This window comes from Scatophagus argus, chromosome 2 (assembly GCF_020382885.2).
Source record: "Scatophagus argus isolate fScaArg1 chromosome 2, fScaArg1.pri, whole genome shotgun sequence".
In the NCBI taxonomy this organism is placed as follows: domain Eukaryota; kingdom Metazoa; phylum Chordata; class Actinopteri; family Scatophagidae; genus Scatophagus; species Scatophagus argus.
Genome location: NC_058494.1, coordinates 13,048,442 through 13,070,062, shown reverse-complemented (window position 1 = coordinate 13,070,062; position 21,621 = coordinate 13,048,442). Strand labels below are relative to the sequence as shown.

Here is a 21,621-nt window from a genome sequence, read left to right as displayed (position 1 = left end):
ATGTTTTAATGTTTACATTTAAATTCAAGACCTTTACATAGAATATACTATTCAGGATTCAGGATAAATACTGGGTAAGGTCCTTTACCTCTTTCCTCTTTAGAGCCATTGTCAAGGAAGACTGGAGACTCTGGTGAGTCAGGTATGGAAGATGGGCAGGTGGTGGAGGATCGAGAGACCAGACTACCTCGCTTACTGTCCCCTGTCAATCTGATAAGCCAGTGGTCTGACACTGATGAACTTGTGGATCCTGTAAGACACACAAAGGGAAGAGTAGGATCAGAGCAGATATAAACCATCAAAGACTACTTCACCAATGTAGCATTTGCACTCTTATAACATTGTTGGACTCATGATGGAAGATTTAAAATTTCAAGTTGTTGAAGTTCAATGAAGGACAGCAAAATATATAGTTTTTTTTTCTTATGCTTTGTCAAAACTGCTGTCTACATTAGCCACGACACAATTCAAATGCCAATAGTTCTGTCATAGATGTGTGTTATGCTAGTAACGGATAATTTAACCTTCCCTGCTGGCCTCAGTCAGTTGTCTACAAAGGCATTGTTAGCTCACTTTTGTCTAACTTCACACCCCCATGTTTTTTTGTTTTCATTTTCAAATTTGTAGTCTTCAGACCAAACTGATGCTGACTCAGGAGATATAATTTTAATTATTGCAACCACAGTTCTATTACACTAGAAGCAGTGGTGAAAAATTACTCAAATCAAAGCTACGAGGTGTGAATATGTAACTGTGTGAATGTGATTACAGTTTTCTCACAAAAGAGAGCACTGCTCTCAGTGAAAACTTCCCGATGTAAATAAAGATAAAAAAAAACATCCCTATGGAAAATTTTTGAGAAAATATATTTATAAAAAAACTGAATGATCTTAATGAATAAACCATTTTAGAAAAATGAGAGACTATTAACCCAGCTACAGATTCAATCAACATGGAATAATTATTCAACTGATTCAGAGACCGTTTATTGTGCATGTTTCTTTTTTTGATTTTCATTTTAGATATATATCATTTTACAGAGAAATCCAACATTCAAATTTGCTTTTGCTAATTCTTTGAAACAAACTTGGTTTATTTATTTTGTATTTTTGTAGAACATTAAAGATACATTAACTACACAACTAAATAAGCATTAATTGAAGTAAAAAATAAATAAATAAATAATAGTTATTAGTTAGTCTAATTTTAACACTTAAAAATTTGGTTTGATTAGATCTGACTGACAGTGCTCGCAACACAAGCAAGCAACCACACAGCTGTCATCACAGTTTGACTAAATTGTGACTAAACACTGTTTGATAATTTGAACTAAATTTAGTAATCACACAGAATACAGCACTTCCTAATGTAAAATAACAAAAATTTTGATATAAAAATTGATGATCCCACTGTTTATAGTAAGCGGCGGATGGAAAACGGTAATGGTAAATATCAACCAAACAACTGGGAAAAAGTGAGTGACAAATCCACAGATGGATCTGAAATGTGTGTTTGAATATGTATTTATTTGTGAAAAAAGGCTTCATTGGCTAACATCTCCTCTACATCTTTAGGCGTATGTAAATGGAAGGAACTGTGAGGAGAGACAAATAAATTGTGAAGAACTCATTATTTCAGTTTGAAATTTTACCGTGTAAATAGCAAAACATTTTCTTCCCAAAGAAATCTTGTCTTTTGCTGAGGAAGTAACTGCGAAACTCTTCTCAGCCTCCTCTGTCGTCAGTATCGGTCTCTTAAGAGTTTCAGTTTATAGGAAACACGTGGTGGCTTTGCATTGTTCCATTAATATTTCACACTTGGAAGCCTGTCATTTTTTTGGATTTTACAGAGCTGCAGTATGTTGAAGTGGGACCAGATGACTAAAACAAATAGGTTGGCATGTTATTATTATGACAGCGGAGAAAACATATTCTACCATACTTGACATTTTGAATGTGGACAAGATAGACAAACTGTAATAGAAGAAGTGAACTATGTGGAGAAAAGGTGTACAATTCCTGACAACAGTTAAAAATAGTGCCCGTTCTGACATTTATCGTTCAGTCACACACATTACACTCAGTGAATTAGTAATTGGAGTGTAGGAAAGGAAAAGGTTGAAAACTTAATGAAGACGTTTTGACATTTGCAGTATCTGTACTGGCATGCTGTCCACTGAGCAACCATGGCAAAATGTTTCAGGATCATAGCACACATGCATCAATTGGCATGGTATATCCAAGTTTTCCCTCTTTGCATAGCCTTTATAGTGGCAGTTTGCACCCAACCTCAAAGCAAAATATCTCTATCTGTATGTCTTCCTTTCATTCATCTGATCTACTTCACACTCGGACAGTTTATTGCTGGGGACTAACTGACTGAAACGGAATAATTTCATTTACTTTACTTGCCCAGCACTGATGCAAAAATACCTTTGCCAGTGATTCTCTTAACTGCATATTATAAATGTGAATGAGTGAGTGATGAAGTTATTTTGCGTCATAATCATTTTAAGTCAAGTACTTAAGTAAAAATACTGATTTGGTAGTTCAGGGTCATTATGACACTATACAGTAATTAAATTACTGGATCTGCATCAGCAAACTTTGAATTTGAGGTCAAGTATTTTTATGTAGACGCATGAAGCAAAGGAAGATTTTATGGCGTTGAGTGTGTTAATTCAAGACCTTTAGAAAGTCAATAATATTTGTTGACTTTCATGTATTGACTGACTACTGAATCTCAAAAATTCCATATTCTTCACACTACACTGTCCTTAATAACCTTTCACAGCTTTGTGGTGTCCTCTGTTATTTCTAACTTCCTTTTCACCTGGTGATTGAGGTTATTTTTGAATGAATTTATTGACTTTAGTTATATGCAGAGCAGTCAGTACACAGTAACAGGATGAAGGCCAGATTGGAAGCTTCAGCTCCCACATGTGACCCTGCGCACAAGACCATGTATGTATGTTGGCAGTGCTCTGAAACATTTTTGTCATACTAACAAGCACTGCCACAATGACTGCCTCATCATTGGATAGCATACCTCTGACGGAGCTACTGGCCGACCATGGAGGAATGGTGTTACGTCTCTGGTAGAAAAGGATGTAGGCTCCTCTGGTACATACTTCTTCCTCTGGCACCAAGTCAACACTGCTGTCATCGTAGCTATACCACTGTCCATCCACCGAGTTCATACAGTAAGCTGAATTAGAAAAAGACAAGATGTATCATGACTGGAACCGAGAACAGACAGTTACATAAAGTCTTGCAAAGCTTAAAGGATAAGGTTGATGTTGTTTTAGCATTTGATAATTATCATTTTATGAAAAGACTGAAGTCAGTGAAAAATGTCTGTGTAGTCTTGTGTCGCTCATGACTCTATGCTATAGAAAGCTACTACTGCCAAGAAATTGTTAGGAAACACAGGGAAGAGCTAGACCTGTGAATTTTTTGTGACACTTTCCTCCATTAAAATGAGTGTGGCCAGTTTTTATCAGCTTGCTGAACTAGCAAAGCCATGTTAACAAGGAACAGCTGCCCAACTCATGGATTCACTCACTGAGTTCTTTCAGAATAAACAGTGACAGCGAGTAAAGAAATACGTGGCTCAAGTACAAAGATATGGCTCTGTATGGGATGTCTAAGTGGCTTTGGACAACTGCTCCAAGGCATGGAGGGTTAAGCTCAAGCGTAAGAAGCTTTGGTTATGTAGGGAATACTTAGTATGACATATATATTTTTGTTTTCCATTTGTGATGGTTTTTGTTGTAAATTCAATCTACTTTACAACAAAAAAACAACAAACAATAAAAAGAGCTTGTCCTAAAAGGGCTTAGATATACCATATGCCTTAAAAGCAATGCAGACATATAGTACATTCATATGACACACAGAGAAGTCTCTAACAATCACACACAACTTTCAGGAGAGATTTCAGTACGGAGAATTGCTGTTTCCCATTTGTTAATTTGTCCATCTGTCGGGTGATAACAGATTGACATTGTAATTGTTAACATTTATTTTAAGTTCATGATGCATCACCCCCGCTGTGTCCATGTTATATGAGGATGCAACTCCCACCTCCACACCCCAAAAGAATCAGAGACTGCAGGATGTACGGATTAGACTCAGTGCAGTGTTTCTTCAGCAGCTCTCCACTGAAAGCATCTCTGTGCGAAACTTGTCACCTAAGCATTAAACAGAGTCAAATTTTCAGCTTTCCTCTTTGATTGATAATTTTAAGAAAGACCTTCCTCACAGAGGAAGTAAATCAAGTTATTTGAATTGGTTTTATTTCTCTAGCCCTCTGAATATGTTACACTGAAATATTTATTTTATTTTATTACTGGTTGATTGTACTTGTACATGGCTGTCCTTAAACTTTATGTGAGGTTGAGGGTTTATGTAAGTCTTTAACTGTGGCCCATATCTGGTCTGAAAATCCTACACATGCTGTCAGTCTTAATGGCTGCTAGGCAACTGCCTGCAATTACTGGAAATACATCACATGGACTCGACTGCTTGCAGTTACTGCTGGTGTGGGTGAGTGAATTTTCTGAGCCAATAACTGGATGTCACTAGAGACCCAAATTGTGTTCAAAGAGTTGTATCCAAACGAACACTTTTAAACTCTTCAAGCCATTTGTTCAGCTTAAAATACAACATGAGAGTGTGTTAAGCTGTAGGGCAGAATGATGTTTGTAAAAGAATGAAAAAAGGATGTGTCAGAAGATTCACCGTGTGTATGTGTGTGAAGGAGGGTTGTAATGTGAGAAACTATTACAGTAGTTGATGGTTTGTTATAAAACAGCAAGCCATTGTTTTCAACCCATAGTGAAAATAAAGCTTGACAATATATTTAGTCTTTCTCTTATTTGAATTACGACATATAGGTTTTAGAAATTAAGCACTCATTTTGGCATCTTACATACTAATAACTTATATTGTAGCATATATTATTTTAAATGCATTACACTTACTTACCACCAACAATGACAAGTTATGATGAAGTATTTATTACTATAGATGTAATACATCAGGTATAAAAACAGAAATAAATCCAAAACAGAATACCAAACTTCTACCAAAACCAGAATCAGAATTTTGTACCTTGTACCAGGTACCTTTATGAAAATCATATCACTTTACATGAAAAAGTAATGGAATAAAAGGACAATAATTCACATATGTTGGTGTAATGTGCACTATCCAGACTCCCCATCTTTTCAAAAACTTGTCCTGTTGCAGTCTAATGGACTAATGGACTCTTTCCATCTTAATGATATCTTTGAAAATATCAATCGAGTCATCCATTCTAGGTATTTATTGTTTGAACCGCTCTCTAGTTATTGCCTTCCTGCCAGTGGCAGGACGAGGGTTTCCAGGCACAGGGTCTCCATTTCAAATGGAATGTGCACCTTGAATACTTTTTGCAAAACTTAATGAACCTTGCTTGCACAAATTATAACATTCCTGTTCTGTTATACCTACATTTCAGGTCATACTGAGTATATTCACATTTTGATTTTGACTCTTCATGGACCCTTCATGCAGAAATGTACAGTACAGTATACTGTTAATCCTTGAGCCACCCAACCCCAACTTTACTTTATCACCTTGTGGCTGGGAAAATAAACTATGATACGATTTAAAACAACTTTGTACTTCTTTTATTGTGTATGAAGTTAGTCAAAGGGTTTCTAATTTTATGAACTGCATTCTCAGCCTACTGTTTTTTTTCCACCTATAGGCTAAACATTTACTTGATTTTACCCCCCCTTCATATTTTTTTCTACTTTGTAAAGATTTAGTTTTTTTGTATAACTTTGGTGTAGATCTGATTTTATTCTTTATTCGTATTTTATTATTTTTCCTCAGTAAATGTTTTTCTTCAGTAAATTTTTGGACATCTGTGTCTTTGATCTATTGTTCTGTTTCTGTTCTTATTGTAGAAGTAGCTTATCATTTTACCTGGAAGAAATACTTTTCACAGAACCCTATGTAGGCCTGTGCCAGAGATACAAAAAAAGTCTCTCCTTAATTGATATAATTCTCTTCAGACATCTATGAAGCCAATATTATTCAATTCAAATTACATTTCTTGTATATCTATATTTAGGCTTATGCATTGAGGAATCAAAAGGGATGCATAACCCTAAACAGGATGTAAGATTTCTGCTATTAACAAGTCAAATAGTCATCTAAAAAATTTCCATTCAGAGCTAAGGGAACCATAAACATTTTGTAAGTTTCCCAATGATCAACCCGATTTTCCTATTAGAACATATCTTATATCTTTAATTTTAAGATGAATTCAAAACTAATGAACGGGGGATATCGCCATCGCCATATTTAAGGTTAAACACTTCAAATCAATCAAATGAGTCTATTCCATGATGGCATAGTAAGTCCAGCAAACCTCCATGTCTGAGGCAAAAAGGAATCACCAATTTCTGTCCTATGGTCAGGAAAAGGATCCCTTGAACTCATCCTAAGCAGCTGCTCAAAGGCCCTTGCAGGAGGCCGCTACCACTGGTAAAAATGCTGAAAGCAGTTGCAGATGCAGTTATCTTAGCCATTACCACCAATAAACATCACAGCCCAAAGAGGATCATCACCTTTGTCAAGATTGGAACGAAGAGCACCACGCAGCAGAGAGCAGCTACTGATCTAATTTCCACAGCAGCTGACTGACAACTGAGAGCTGATCTTGGCGAGCAGCTGTAGTTTCCAGAACACATCACCTCAACAACCCTTCCACGGGACATATTCATCTTTTCTGATTCCACCAAACAAGTGATCTTGGTAGAGCTGACTGCATCCTGGGAGTAATGCAAGGGTGAAGCCCGAGAATATGAATGTGCCAAGTATCAGGAGCTGACAAAGCCAGGGCTGGTACACCCTGGATGCTGTAGAGAGAGCCCAAGGTGGCTCTGGCTGAAGAGGGAGGCTCTGTGGTCACCTGCTGCAATGCAAGCCCGAGACAGATCACATCCGGCTGGGTCACATGGGAAAGAGCGTCTAATGTTCAAAAAGATCTGAAACACCCAATGACCCCGGGATACATCACTGACAATGCATCCCAGTGCATCCACAGGATGTATTCTACAGGTTGGTCTGGAGTGGCCCTCCAAGTCTGCCTGTGTCATGTCTACTTGAATCTAAAGTTTCACAGCTGTAGCTCAGTTATATATTCCCCTAGCTTGTCTTCAGGAATTTGTCCCTTCAGTCTCCCCAATTCTCTTGTTAGTTTTATTTATTTCATCATGAGTTACTTTTGGTTTCTGACCATTATATTTCCTAAACTCTCTTAGCTCTTTTATTATGAGGACCAGTTTTGTGTTGTTTGTTTACTCCCACAGATGGAGGTCTATTTGCAGGCCATTATTCTCCAAAGCTGGAATAACTCGTACTGTGTTGACTTTTTGTTCCTCCTTTTATGCATCTGCGATACCCACATTGTTGTATCAGATTGTTACACAAGTGTTTTCAGATTTGAGCCAAAGTGGGCCATTTTTAACAAAATGTCTGAAACACATTTTCCTACACTGCCATCTCCATACCTTGCCAAATCTGAAAGTCGGATCTAGTTTGTAGCTATAGTCTAGAGCATCCTCAAGACCCTTGACTTATAATTCAGTCTCATCTATCATGTTTTATGACTGCTGATATACTGCATTTGAAGCTGAATAAAAGACTTGACACATTTAAAGGTGTCCCTATGGACACAACTTGAGTCTCTAATGACCCAGTAAACTCCAGTACTCATGCCAGCAGTAATTCCAAGTGGTCAAGTGAATCCCTACTTATTTCTAGTAACTGCCAACAGCGGCCAAGCAGCCATTAAAATTGCCAACATGTGGAGGATTTTCAGATCAGACACGGAACACACTCACAGAAAGTTTGAGGAAAATGCATTCAATGCATGCAATATATTATTGTTGTAAATTATTATGAATGCTTTAGAATTCCTCTGTACACTTACCAACACTAGATACTACTCTGAGACAGTGAAATTCTGCATGATCAATCTTAATGAAATGTATTTCAAAAGATATATTTCCACAAATTCAACAGGTAGGTCTAATAAATGTTAAGCTGGTAAGTTACACCCAATCAACTTTACTAGCTGAGTACATGCTCTGCTGGAGGAATCAGCAGTGACAAATGAACAGGAGGAATGTTTTCCACGGCTTCACATTGGTTCTATTGTTGATTCACATCTTGCGAGAACATAAAAACTCTGAGCTCAGCCCATCCACAACTTTAACTTGCACACAAATGTTGTCGGTATTACTGACTGTAAATTAACACTTCTGGACAGGGATGGAACAACATGTTTTGGTACCTGAATGCCATATTTTCTGTGTTCTTTGTGGCAAGGTGTTTTGTTATCCTCAAATGTGCTATTAAATTCGAATCACAATTCACAAGAAACTGGAAATGTCATATAATCAAAACTGATATTGCATGCAGCATTAAAGTGCAGCAGACTGTATGCTGTAAATCACTCTGCAAATTAACTGACAATAGATTGAAAGTGAAATTATCCATAACAACTAAGATTGGCTAAAAATAACATTAATGTTCCTTCTGAAATTATTTCAGGATCTGTTAAAATGCTGGTCTAATCAACAGACAAAAATATAGTCAGTGGCAAAGAAAACAGTCATATTTGTAAAGCTGTATTCACCAGCTCAACTAATTTGTTTTCTGTCAACTTCTCAACTAACCGATTAACACGTTCATTTGATAACGCTGTGGAGGAAACCCTGAACAGACTTAGTTATCATGTTGTAAATAATGAACTGTACACCATTCCTTACCAGTATAATGTCCTCCGTGCATTCCTCCGTGATGGTTACACACAGCATAGAGGTCGTACAGATAGTCGTGGGGAAGGATCATGTCAGCAGGTTGATGGTGCTGACCTGAGTGCTGCTTCCAGGAAGGTGGCCAAGCTCCTGAGTTCAGGTTTCTCATGCTCTGACTCCTCTTCACAACATGGGGGGCCATGTCCAGACCAGTCATGGGGAAACGCACCAGGGTTGACAGCTTGTTCCTCCGCTCGCCTACCTGTTGCAACATTTGTTATTCATACATGCAGTACAAATATGTGCTGACATGAAAAATAACACACCGTGTGTCAAAATCTGTGAGTGAGAATGACAAGAATAATTTAAAACTGAACTGATAAAACAGCCATTAAACTAATGTTGCAACAAATAAATTGCAAACAAAGAAGACTCAGAATTGGCATGTCACAATGATGGAAGGGTCTGCACACACACCCCCAGTCTGGCTGGGTTTTGATCCACAGGGCCTGACTGGGCTCAGAGCTGAGCATGGTGCCATCTGATTGTGAAGCCATGATCTGATAGAAGAGGGGGGACTTTACCCTGGATGCAAAAATGGCTGAAGTTATGTGTACTGTCACGCCACAAGTTGTATGGGAGGTGGTGTGGCCAGCTAAAGCTGGAATACTTTTGTGAACAGTACCAGATGTAAAAGAAACACCTTGATAGAAACTGGACTGTATCCTTTTCTGGACTTGACTAAGGTGAGCAGCGCTAACAGGCAGGGACGTGCAGAGACATTCTGATGGGCAGTGATTGAAAGAAGAAAAAGAAACCCCCCCACATTTGCATAAACTTAAATGACACACTTGTACATGGATCAAACACTGATCAAAAAGTATGGTATTGTTGAAATAAAGAAGATAACGTTCTGTTTTATAATGCAATGCATACTATTAAGCAGACATGTCCTTTGTTTTTTACGTGTGTCATGAAATTTGGGGTATTCAAAAGACTGCTGCTTCAAGGAGGTGGTTATGTCAGAAGGAAGGACACATTCTCTAACCCAACATGAGAAAGTTAAGCAGATAAGCACTTGGATGCTACAGGCCAGGCGTAAAGCATTGGAAACACTGCCATTGGAAAATTGCTTGTCACGGCTGTCCGCCTGAGAATGAGCTGAACAGTGACAGAATGTAGCGGCATCAAGGACTAAAGCAGTACGTCAGAGAAGCTGAACTATTTTCTGTAGAGACTGAGGTAGAAGACACTGCCCTGCAAGTGATGCAGATGTGTATTTAAGGGTAAATGAGAAAGTACTAAAACTGGAAGTGCCAGATACTATGCAACTGGATATCTTTAGGTTGTTGAAGACATTTCACCTCTCATCTGAAAGGCTTCTTCAGTTCTGTGATTGATGGGGAGTTCCAGGTATTTAACCTCTCGTGACATTGCCACCTTGGGAGTGGTCTTGAGGGTCATTGACACTTGTAAGTCATATGTAGGTTGTTATGGTCACATGAGCCGATCGATCCCATCAATCCCCATCAACTACCATGACCCGGATGACTGAGAACCTACATTGACATACTAAAACTGAAAGTAGACATAGGGATGCAACTTGAATAAAAAAGACATATAAATCAGAAGGTGGATGGAAAGAAAGAATGTTGCTCCAGGACAGACTGTAACAAACATTGAAGGAGATTGGGATTGCCACATTGATGCAGGAGGACTCTAGCTAGCTCAGAGGAGGCTGACAAAGCTCAAAGGGAACTGTGCACACTCCTTAACGTTTGGACTTACAATGGACTGACAGAAAGAGACTATGGATCAAGGTCTCACATTATAGACACATAGATATTATTTGTACACAGCTTTGTTGAAGTGAAAACTTTGTGTATGCTTGTTTAGAGCTCGTTAATTTATTATGACACCATGAGCCAGAACTTGCACCACAAGCAACAGCAAAATAATTCCAATAATATAACTGTGATAATAACAAAATGTATTTATTTGGTATAAAGAGGCAGTAAAACCGAACAGGACACACAGCAGTAGCCTGAGTCACTGCGGCCGCTGTGTGTGGATGTTCCTGGTGTCAGGCATGTGTGGAGATACTAATGAGTCCCCTGTGAATGCTACTGTTTGTCCCAGAGAACAAGAGGTTGGCCAGAACGTGACTTTATGTGACTGTGCGCTACAAACGCCGAGGGCTGGTTGTGGGAGCTTATGACTCACTGACTCTTTCACAGCCGACATGTTGACTTGTCAAGTTAGGAAAAGCACAGGGGTTACTAATGACGTTAATGATGGCACTATTCCAGTCAAGTGTCCCAGCAAGCTACGGCAGGGTGACAGTGAGCCCGGAGAACAACACCAGGACCCTGAAACTGAAGCACCCAATTTCAGTGTCATTCATTTTTTTTATTTTCTCCTGCTCTTTTCCTACTGTGATATTACAAAATGCCTTCGCTGAAAAAGATATTCCTTGGGACTCTGGGTGTGTCCCAATTTCAAATGCTGTTAGTCTACAGTATGTATTATTAAAAAAGTATAGTTGAGGCTGATGAGAATGATGTTAGGTCACAAAAACAAAATACTGGACAAAATAAATATTTGGTCTGAAGATGGCAGAAAAGGAAAAATCTTCACTTATCACTGAAGGATGTGAAAGTCTGTACCAACTTTTATGGCAATCTATTCAATAGCTGTTGAGGTCACTCAACACCTTTACTGTGAAAATTGTCTAGAGGAAGTCACCAAGGTCATGAGGTTTCATCCCACGGGAACCATTAACATCAGTACAAATATTTGTGCCAAGCCATATCTAACCAGATATATTTCACAGACTAAGTCAAACTTTGACCTCAACCACTGGCACAAGAGCAGTGATCGTCAACAGGATAGGGCCACATCTACCCCACAGGTCGCATCCAACCTGCAGAATATTAATGAATTCAGTAAATAAGGGCATCTGTGGAAGAAGGTCAGTCTATCCTGAGTGTGATCATTAATTAGCTTGCCAACCTGGGGCAACTAGCCAAAAAGTCTGTAATTCATAATTCACCCATTATACCTAATCATATTATTTTTCACCTCCACCCTCTAGTCTGTGAATTCACCATCAAACTGCCCATCTCCCAGGCTGACCCTTCCCTGGAGCTGACAGCAGAATGCTGGTCGGAAAACTGAAGACAACTTCAGAGTTGTCGAAGAATGACTACTGGTATTAGACATATTACTGATCACAATTACTGATACTGATAATAGACACGTCATTTGTAATGAATCTCAATGTATTTTTATTTGCGTCCTGACATGCTGTTATTATGGATTTCCCATGAATTTTTCATACTGTATTTGTCAAATAAAAATAACAAATTTCTTAAAATATGAAAATATTACACAACAATAGGCTTAATAAGCCTAACTAAATACAGATTGTTATAATTAGAAAGTTTGAACTCCACCCTATCTGCATAGAAACCTTTCTAGGCATTGCATAAATATAGCAAATGTTCCCCGCACTTGAGCAAAAGTCAGGGAATCACTTAAGTCATTTGGAGACATTGGGATCCATGAACATCCATGCCAGTGTTCATAGCAATCTGCAATAGTTCTCAAGACACTTCATGAAGTTGGCCACAGACTGACACTACAATCCCTTGGGCCATGATTGTGACATGGAGTGTGGTGTTTTGGCATCTGGTAAGTCCAGAACAATTAGATAAACACTAAATGGTTCTAATGTTCTAATGTTAATTTATCTTCCTGCAGTGTGGAAGGAGCTCTTTCTCCCTAAAGATGTACACCTGCAAAATGAATAATGAAATGAATGGAAATGAATAGTTTGTGCAACGCCCTCTCATTCATCTCACTTGTACTCAGCCGAATTCATCTATGTCTTCAATTAATAGAATGTCAGAATGCAAATATGGATTGGTTTGCTTGAGCATATGTAAACACAGCAATCGCACTTGAATGCAGGACAAGACAAGAGGGCCAAGATCAGCAAGAAAGGGTGGTCATGGCCCGCTTCCAATCGAACTGAGGAGCAGGACATTTGGGGTGTGAAAGGAAACAAATCAACCACCGGATTTTATGACAGCAGATATGTATGTTAAGCATGATTTCAAAGCTAAACTACAAATAGTTAACCTGCTGACAGTCACTGCACAATAATAAGCCCTGAATCATTACTGATAAAAATGCTTGGTTTTCTTCCTGTCTCTACATTGTTCATAATACGTGGTTGCAGTTTATAATTAATAATGCTTAATAATGACTTATTTTGGACAACAAGGAACATGAAAAAGGAAGAATTAAAGCCAGTCCACTCAATACACTGTCAGTCACATGGGTCAAGATAATGCACAGATGATGACAATCACTGAAACTGTCCAATCAATGAGTTAACTGTCAGTCCGTACAACTTCATGTTTGCTGCCCTCCCTCCGTTTGTTTGCAAAAAGCCAGTGTGAAAACTAGAACTAAAATATACAATATATATATATATATATATATATTATTTCCCCTCTTCCAAAACCACTGAAAAAAATTCAGATGAAAAAAACCCTTAGTGTGTGTGTGTATGTGTGTATACTCCCACATAATGCTCTTTCCCCATAACACAGAGCCTGTTGTACAAAAACACAGTATGTTTAAAGAAACTTTGTCCTCACTCTTCAGGCTAAGAAAAAAAAAAAAAGTTTATGCTGATTTAAGGAAAATGAAAATGCCTATTACTTACTTCTGTATTTTTCATTGTGACACAGGAGTAATACAGCAAAAATAAAGTGGCACAGCATCACCACAAACTGTCTGGCTAGTTGCAAATGTGTGCTGACCTCAATTAAGCCACGATGATCCTACTAATAATTTTGAACAGGTCTTAAAATTTGCGAACATACTTGATTTACGTGAGTGCTGACGTGTTTGCTCATTTATTACATGTCCATCTTAATAAAAGCTAATCTAAACAACTGCATAGGCTAATAGCCTTGACCATATTTTTACTGAGATAAAATAGCAGGTCCACATGGTTCAGATGAAGACGGGAGTGCAGTCTGTTTAAAGTAAGTCCTGTCATGGTCAAGAAGCTGCGGGCGCACACAACTATGCCCTTACTAATTTTCCTGGTTGGCAATATTTGCTTTAATTTGCTTGTCATCAGTCCATGGGATTGATGTGGAGGGGTGGGCGCTTGGCGAGACTGATTTAGTTCAGTAGATGTGTTTCTTGTTTCTATTTTGCAACCCTTGCCAAAGAGGACTGTGATGACAGTCACAGCATCACTTTTCTTTGGCCAACAGCTCAGTTTGATCTGATTCAACTCCTTCTTCCACGCCCTTGGAACTACTCCAGGGGCAACCACACAGCAGCTTTAGCTTCATTAGTTGGAAACGTCAGATGTGCCTCGGGAGGATGCGAGGTACACAACTTTTCCAGGGCTTTTGACATCTGCAGGTGCTCCAGTGAAGCAGAAACAGTGTACTTGAATTGAGACACTTGGGCAGACTCTCCCCGAGTGTCTCTGAGGTGTTTTGACAGAAGAGTTGTTGCAACTGAATAAACCATGATACTGAATACTCCAGATTCTCCACACAATGCAGCAGTGGAACACTTTAGCACATGAAGCACAGGTATGAGGTTGAGGGTTAGTGCATCTGAGACTCTGACAATACTGTTGATATAAAGCAGTTGCTGGAACATATCATGAATAGAATTCCATTTTGTGTGGCGGAACTGCACTAATTTGCTCTCATGCCAGCTCTATTAGTTGTTGCTTTTGTCTCAGTGCTTCTGTTGCAGTCGTACTGCGATGTGAATAATAGAGCAGATGACTGGCAAACGTAACCACACTGGGGAAACTTGAATTGTTTGTTTATTGCAAGTTGGAGTGAATAAACTCAACAAAGCTGAATCCCATTACAGGTGTTCAGTAGTATTGGAAATCACATTTGCCAGGTTTTAGAAATATGACGCACTAGCATTTCTTTCTCCAGCTTTGGGGGTAATGTTTTTTCTTTATGAGACCGTAAACTCTGGCTCAACAAATGCTATGAAATTTTGAAAAAAACTCACCTTTAACAAAGCTGGCAGGAAGTTCGACTTTAGCTGTCTTTGTGATGAGAGCAGTTGTTTTCTCTGCACGTCATCATGAAACCTACTTTGACTGGTGACACAGCTAGCCAATGATTACTGATCAGTTGAATCCTCATCCTCTACAGAATATTTGATGCAACAAATAATATGACATGCGTGTTTATTTGGACTTTTCTCTATGAAGACCATAAACCCTTGAATATAAAAAATACCAAAATCTAATCAGTTAATCCTTCAGTCCGAGAGGATGTTTGTGTCAAATTGGAAGAATTTCCCTCAAAGCTTTCCTGAGATATCGCATTTACAAGAATGTAACGAACAGATGGATGGAAAAATGGACGGATGGATGGATGGACAGACACATCTTAGTATGGAAGGACAGTCAATCCAGAATCATTATGCCTCTGGACACAGCTACCCCCAGTATAAAGAGCTCTGTAGAGAACTATATTTAGTTTTATTTTAGGACTAGATTTTTTATTGGGGCGGGGGTCATTATGGGTGAACTATTTCAAATTCGCAAAAAAATCTCAACCAGAGGCAACTTTGCAGTTCACCTACCTGTCGGAAGCGCTTGAGATGGAGGATCAGTATGTCAGGAAGAGTCCACAGGCTCATCTTCACCATGCCCTGCTGAAGCTGCTTGCAGTGGGGACACTTCCAGGCATCGTCTGGGGCAAGCTGCAATCAGTCAGTGAATCAATCAATTAAATGATTATACAAATCAACTAGAACTGTTATTATACATGCTATTTGCTATTTACTCATATTTATATTATATGGTATAATATCTACATTATATACTAAAAATACAGTAATATATTTATTACGTCACAAAAGAAAAAAAATAACCTGGTGAAGAACTACTGTTTTTCACCAGATGCATGAACCTATAGCTGTTGGTGTTGCTGTAGCTCAAACACGGAAAATGTCAGTGAGTTTGGTTTGCAGACATCAAAGTCACAGGTTGCAACAAAAGTAGGGTTTGATTATGATGCCATATCATGTAATAAAATGAAATCACTCTACGTGAGACCAGGCTTAATGCACACAATAGAAATCAGTTTTACCAGTTGAAATCGTTTGCTGTTCTATATTTCAATATGCATTTATGGATATTTTTAGCACTGATTTTTACAACTTGTTAATCTGAAACTGTTAGACAGTTTCATGTCAAAGCAAAAGCTTAACCACAGTAGATTCAAGGCTTTTTTGCAGAAATACCCAACTCCACAGTTAAGAGACATACAGGAAAGTACTGTATTCTGTCATTGCAAGATAATTAAAAAACTAGGTTGTTATAGTTTGGATCAGAATGTAATGTAAAGGCCTAGTTCACACATATTCACACCTTTACGCACAAAAGGTCACTGAAAATGGATCTTTTGGATAACTGCCAGACTGAAGGTAGTCAGGATTAAAGTCTGGACAGGCAGATATTGAAATTTTGAACAATGACCAAAGCACCTACAGTCGCTACATTTCCTTTCCTGATCCATCACACCCCTATGATGTGAAACTGATGATTTTGAGAAACAAAGACAGGAACTTCAACTGTTTGATTCACATGGATAACGAATGACTTGTGGTGCTGATCTCGTCTATGCTAGCACTGTGTTTCACATATTCTGCAGTTTATAATGCTACAACTACCTATGCACAGGAGGCAATCTATCCTCTGTCCCGCACTAACCTTAAGTGAAAAAATTGGCAAGAATCGGTTCTGATAAGTTTATCAATTAAGTTGTAGTTGCTGAGGAATGATGAGAAAACTTCCAAATGTCCAGGTCTGCCCTGATCAACTTAAATGAAAAACTACGTGTGCATATGAGACAGCACTTAATATTGCCAATGTGTAAACAGGTTTAAAGCCAACATAAAAAAGGAGACCTTTCACGACTTCCTCTGTTGCACATAACACCCACTGGAGTGAAGTCTATACAAAGGACTCAGGATGGAATGCAACATAAGCTAACATTAGTTCAGAATTGTCTATTTCATCAGCAAACATGATAAGTTTTTAAATTGTTGAATTTAATGGAAGTCTTTCTGGAAAATGACACACAAACATGTGGTCAGGGCCACTAATTTTCATCCTGCATATCTCAAGCCTGGAGGATGGTTTAAAAACTCTAAGGATTAATGTAAAATATTTTTCTGAAAGAACTGTAAGTGCCCCAATCCAGCTAAAGCTTAGGCCAAGTCTCGGTCCGGGTACAGACAAAATCTTTTGAGCTAAACCTTTGGACAGCATTCTTATGCATGAGATTTCTTGTGTGTGAAAAGAAGCATGAGGGACAAAAAGAGATAAAAGGCTAACACTTTTGTCCTCAGTGATCAAGGTCTGTTTGTATTATTGAAGGTACTTAATCGTTTTGCAGATATTTTTACTCTTACTGGTAACAATGTGGGAGGTACTGAAGCTAAGGAAGAAAAAAATCTGACACATTTACTGGACATTTTTCCTCAGCTCTCAACTATGATTGTAAATTCAAGGTTTTGTGGAGACTGGCTTATTCTTTTACAACAGAGGGCAGTGGACCCCAAGAAGATACAGAATTTAGATACAGCAGTATTCACCTGGCTTTCCTCATGCTTTTCTTTGAATTGAATTGTCATAAGCCTTTGCAGGTGTACAAATCTGTGTGGTCACAAGCTGTTGGGTGCTTTCAGAAACCTTCCTAACATTTGTCAAATGTCTGTCATATCCTACTAATCTAGTAAACAATCTAATCTAAATCATCCTATTGTGCTGGAATATCAAGAGACACTCATTATTATCCCTTTCTTCTCTAAGATTTTTTCCTTTCAAATACCAATAGCTGAGTAGGTGCATCTTCAGTGCGATAAACAGTGCCCCTGTCACCCTTCACTATTTCAGCATTCACATCATGTCATACTTTGTTTTTGAGAATAGCACAATACCAATCAATGACACCAAGCCTATATCTAACTTAAAGAAAGCTTATTATGCAAAATATGTTTATCTTAATTTTATTATTTAATCTTTGAGAGAAATTTTCCATCCAAGATTTTTAAAGAAGGACGGGGTGTCAAAGATCTAATATTTGGACAGCCATTTTTTTTTTTGGAATATTTTGTATGTTAAAAGAAGCAGGAGAACCAAGAAGAGATTAGAGATTCAAGGCTGACACTTTCGTCCTCAATGAATGAGGTCGGTTGGTGTCATCATAGGTACTTGACTGTCTTGTAGAGATTTTTACTCTAAATAAATTGTCTGCACTGGTGGCAGTGACCCAGTTCACTATTTTAACGTTTATATCATGTCATACTTTATTTGGGTGAAATTTTCCTTCTCTTTTTTTGTTTTCAGCAAATTCAATGACAAGTCCAAAACTAGCTAACTATGTTAACTAAGCTAACTAACTTTATATTACCAAAGAAACATTCAGATAATGTGATGTTTCACATTGTGAACTTAGGTTATATATTATGTCCTTTCATTCCAATTCACAATAAAGGTTATAGCGTGTATTTTATCAAAAGCAACATCAAATCCATAACTTCATCGACTTTTTATCATCTAAAAGACACTGCCAGAGTCAGAGGAATAATCTCAGCACAAGGCCTAAAAAGACCCCATGTATTCATTTCCAGCAGAATAGATTACTCTAACAGTCTGCCCACAGAGTTTTCAAAACAAGCTGTATGACAGCTTCAGCATATTCAGAATGCTGCTGCTCATGTCATGACTAAAACCAGAAGGTACGACCACATTACTCCAGTTCTAAAATATCTACTCACTCAGAGAACTGACTATAAAACACTCAAATGCATCTCAGAAGTGCTTGTGCCATGTGAAGAGGACATCTGTGATGGGCCTCCTGGTTTTTCCAAGAGTTAGAACTAAATATGGTGAAACGATATTTCATTTTCAGGAAGCAAAAAACTGGAATAACCTCCCAGATGATGTCAGACAATGCCAGAAGCTAACAAAGTTTAAGTGTAAGTTAAAAAATTTTCCATTTTCACATTGCCCACACACTACTGTAATTTTTGTTTGTAAAATGTTTGTATCATGTATCAATCTTTTATCCTTGTTTTGAAATTGTAAATCTCTGTAATTATGTCCCCTTTAATTCTGTAAAGCATGTTGAATTGCTCTGTCTGAATTGTTCTATACAAAAAATGCTGTCTTGTCTTAAAGGGTGATTCAATAAAACTGCAAAAATCTGCAGTCAATGTAATGACTGCAGAAATCATTACATTTTCTGCATTCACTGTTTCAGTCAGGTTTTCTTTTCATCAAATACATTTTAAATATGCCAAAAATAGTATTTGATAAGAGGAATACATGTTGAGTGATGAGCAGCTGCTTCTTAGATCTGACCAGCAGTCTGTTTACACTTTAGCTGATAAACTCATGCAGGACTTGAAGCAGCTGACGCATGGCACTTGAGCACTTGCTGCTGTGCAGCTGTTATTTATTTTACTGCAACTTCATCTCCTGCTGGCTCATTTCAGTCAGTAACTGAGGCGATAGAAGTGATGTTTTTACAGTCAATAAACTCGCTGTGAACAGGGCTGTATGCAGTCACTAAAACTCTGAATATTCATCACATTTTTGAGGGGTGCAAGAAAAATCTGTAGTCATACCAAAACATATCACACAGCTGCAGCTTCCTTCCCAGAACATCTTCAAGATAGCTGCTTATCTCCTACCCTCCAAGGTAATATCATCTTCTCTTGTTCTTATTGGTTTCCAGAATTAATTTTTTCTGTTATTTCCTGACACACTGTGTTACAAGTTATGGCCATGTTTGTGTTTTCTTTTCTCATAAAGTTGAGTTTTCTTTTTCTTATATAGCTCACAGCCTTTGGCCTGTTTTCCCCTTTTTTGCTTTTTTTTTTTTTTTTTTAGGTATGATTAATCACTGTTCTCTATGTTCTTTGAGTGTTGGCCAAGCTCTGTGTATTAACTTGGAGCTCTCCAAATTCCCAGGTCCCATCCTAACCAGTGCAGTTGGTTCTGTGCCTGCAAACATGGTAAACATCCATCCAGCATTTCATAGGCAGAGGATCAGTGACTTTCATAAACTACATCACTCATCACTTTGTACTTTTGGGCAGTTAAGTAACCTCCTATGCGGTGTACTTTGCCCTTGACCACACGTATACAGGTGTTTCTTAACGTCTCAATTCCACATAGTTCTATGTACACACGTGAGGTTCATCACTTTGTGAAAACACATGATTGTGTAAAGGACATTACTCCATAGGCTTGGGAGCACTTCATAAAACTGTTGTGGGTCCAAATACTTTGTACTGTAGTTCTGTAAAACTTGCAAAAATACAAAAAGACTGTGGTGTCACGTATCAATTTCTGTGAGAAGGAGGAGCAGTGTACACAGTCATGACAATGACAGAGCCTGGTTTACACCTACACACAGACTGCTAACATTTGAAAAGGAAGAAGCATTCAGGAGCAGAGACAGGTGTACAGAGGCAAAATAAAGGTTTAGCAAGGCAGCAAGAGAGGATAAACCACCGTACTTCAACAGATAGATCCCAGCTACCTGCTCCTGTCTGGAGGGGTCTCAGACTGATCATCAACAACAACAAAGCGAAATCCAGTTGATGACTCTCACCGGCTGTTGAACTGAATGAGTTCTGTTGCTCTGAAACTGTCAGTGCAGGCTACTTTGCTTTCAATAGCCTGACACCCATTAACTGGTAACTGACCAGTCATTTTCTCTGAAATCCATCAACTGATAAAGGAGTTTAGAGTACACTGAAACAGTGTTTCAGACTCTTTTAAATGGTGTGCAGGGTATATGTGCATGTGTTATTTGTGGTGGGAAACAGGTTCTGCTTTTTTTGTCAGTGTATTATCAAATGTATTAGTCCATGATTGGTAATGATTATTAATGCATGACTTAAGATGATTTCATGCATAAATAAATGCTGGATGTATCATGAATCCCTGTTACTCACCATTAACAAATGCGCGCGCGTTGCTATGATTAGTCCACAATGAATAGATCATTGGTGATGGAAAGTTACTTTCGTTACTGCATTTACTCCATTGGCTTGATTTCAGGCAGGTCTACATCAAAGTTTATTTATGTAATTTAAGCAGTATTTTCAGGTATTATCCACAGCTCTTGACATTAAGAACTAAATAAATAAACAAAGTGGCTCCAAGCTGAGTCATACAATGCAGAAAAAAGGTGGTATTTGACTCCAAGAGTGACTGCAGTTTGCCACTTTACAACCTTTATAAACACAACACACAACACAAGAAAGATCTCATTATCTCATCAGCGGGTGTATCTAGAATACTTCAGCTTGAACTCAGTTTGAAAGAAACACAAACCCCTAAAATGAAGGTAAAAGTAAATGTCAGTTTTGTAATTTAGAATACAAAGTGATTTTTGGACAAGAAACACGATTGCTTGGATGTACTAGTTCATAATAATGATTTATGTTCTTTACTTTGTTGCCATGTTGTCTCACCTGTTCCTCTTTGGTATACAGCTGGAAGCATTCATCCAAGGTACAGCTGTGCTGCTGCAGGTGCTGCTGCTGCTGATTCCTCACACTCTCCGCATCCTTCACGACCTCTTCCTGGATGTTGCCAAACAAACTGAAACACGGATGCACACACACACGCACACACACAGGTTTTATTGCTCCCATTCAGCTGCTGAAATGTGTTTACTTTATATGAATAGTGTGTTTTTTTTGTTCTC

The 21,621-nt window shown here is 38.2% G+C and overlaps 1 protein-coding gene across 1 annotated transcript in view; it reads right to left on the bottom strand.

Moving 5' to 3' along the window:
* Window positions 1-21,621, bottom strand: part of usp43a (ubiquitin specific peptidase 43a) — a 102,269-nt gene that overhangs the window by 6,684 nt on the left and 73,964 nt on the right. The window contains exons 11-15 of the mRNA XM_046410587.1: window positions 21,386-21,515; window positions 15,470-15,589; window positions 8,831-9,080; window positions 3,049-3,207; window positions 89-250 (exon numbers count right to left, since the gene is read on the bottom strand). Coding sequence (XP_046266543.1) covers window positions 89-250; window positions 3,049-3,207; window positions 8,831-9,080; window positions 15,470-15,589; window positions 21,386-21,515 — 821 coding nt within the window. The remainder of the gene's footprint in view (window positions 1-88; window positions 251-3,048; window positions 3,208-8,830; window positions 9,081-15,469; window positions 15,590-21,385; window positions 21,516-21,621) is intronic.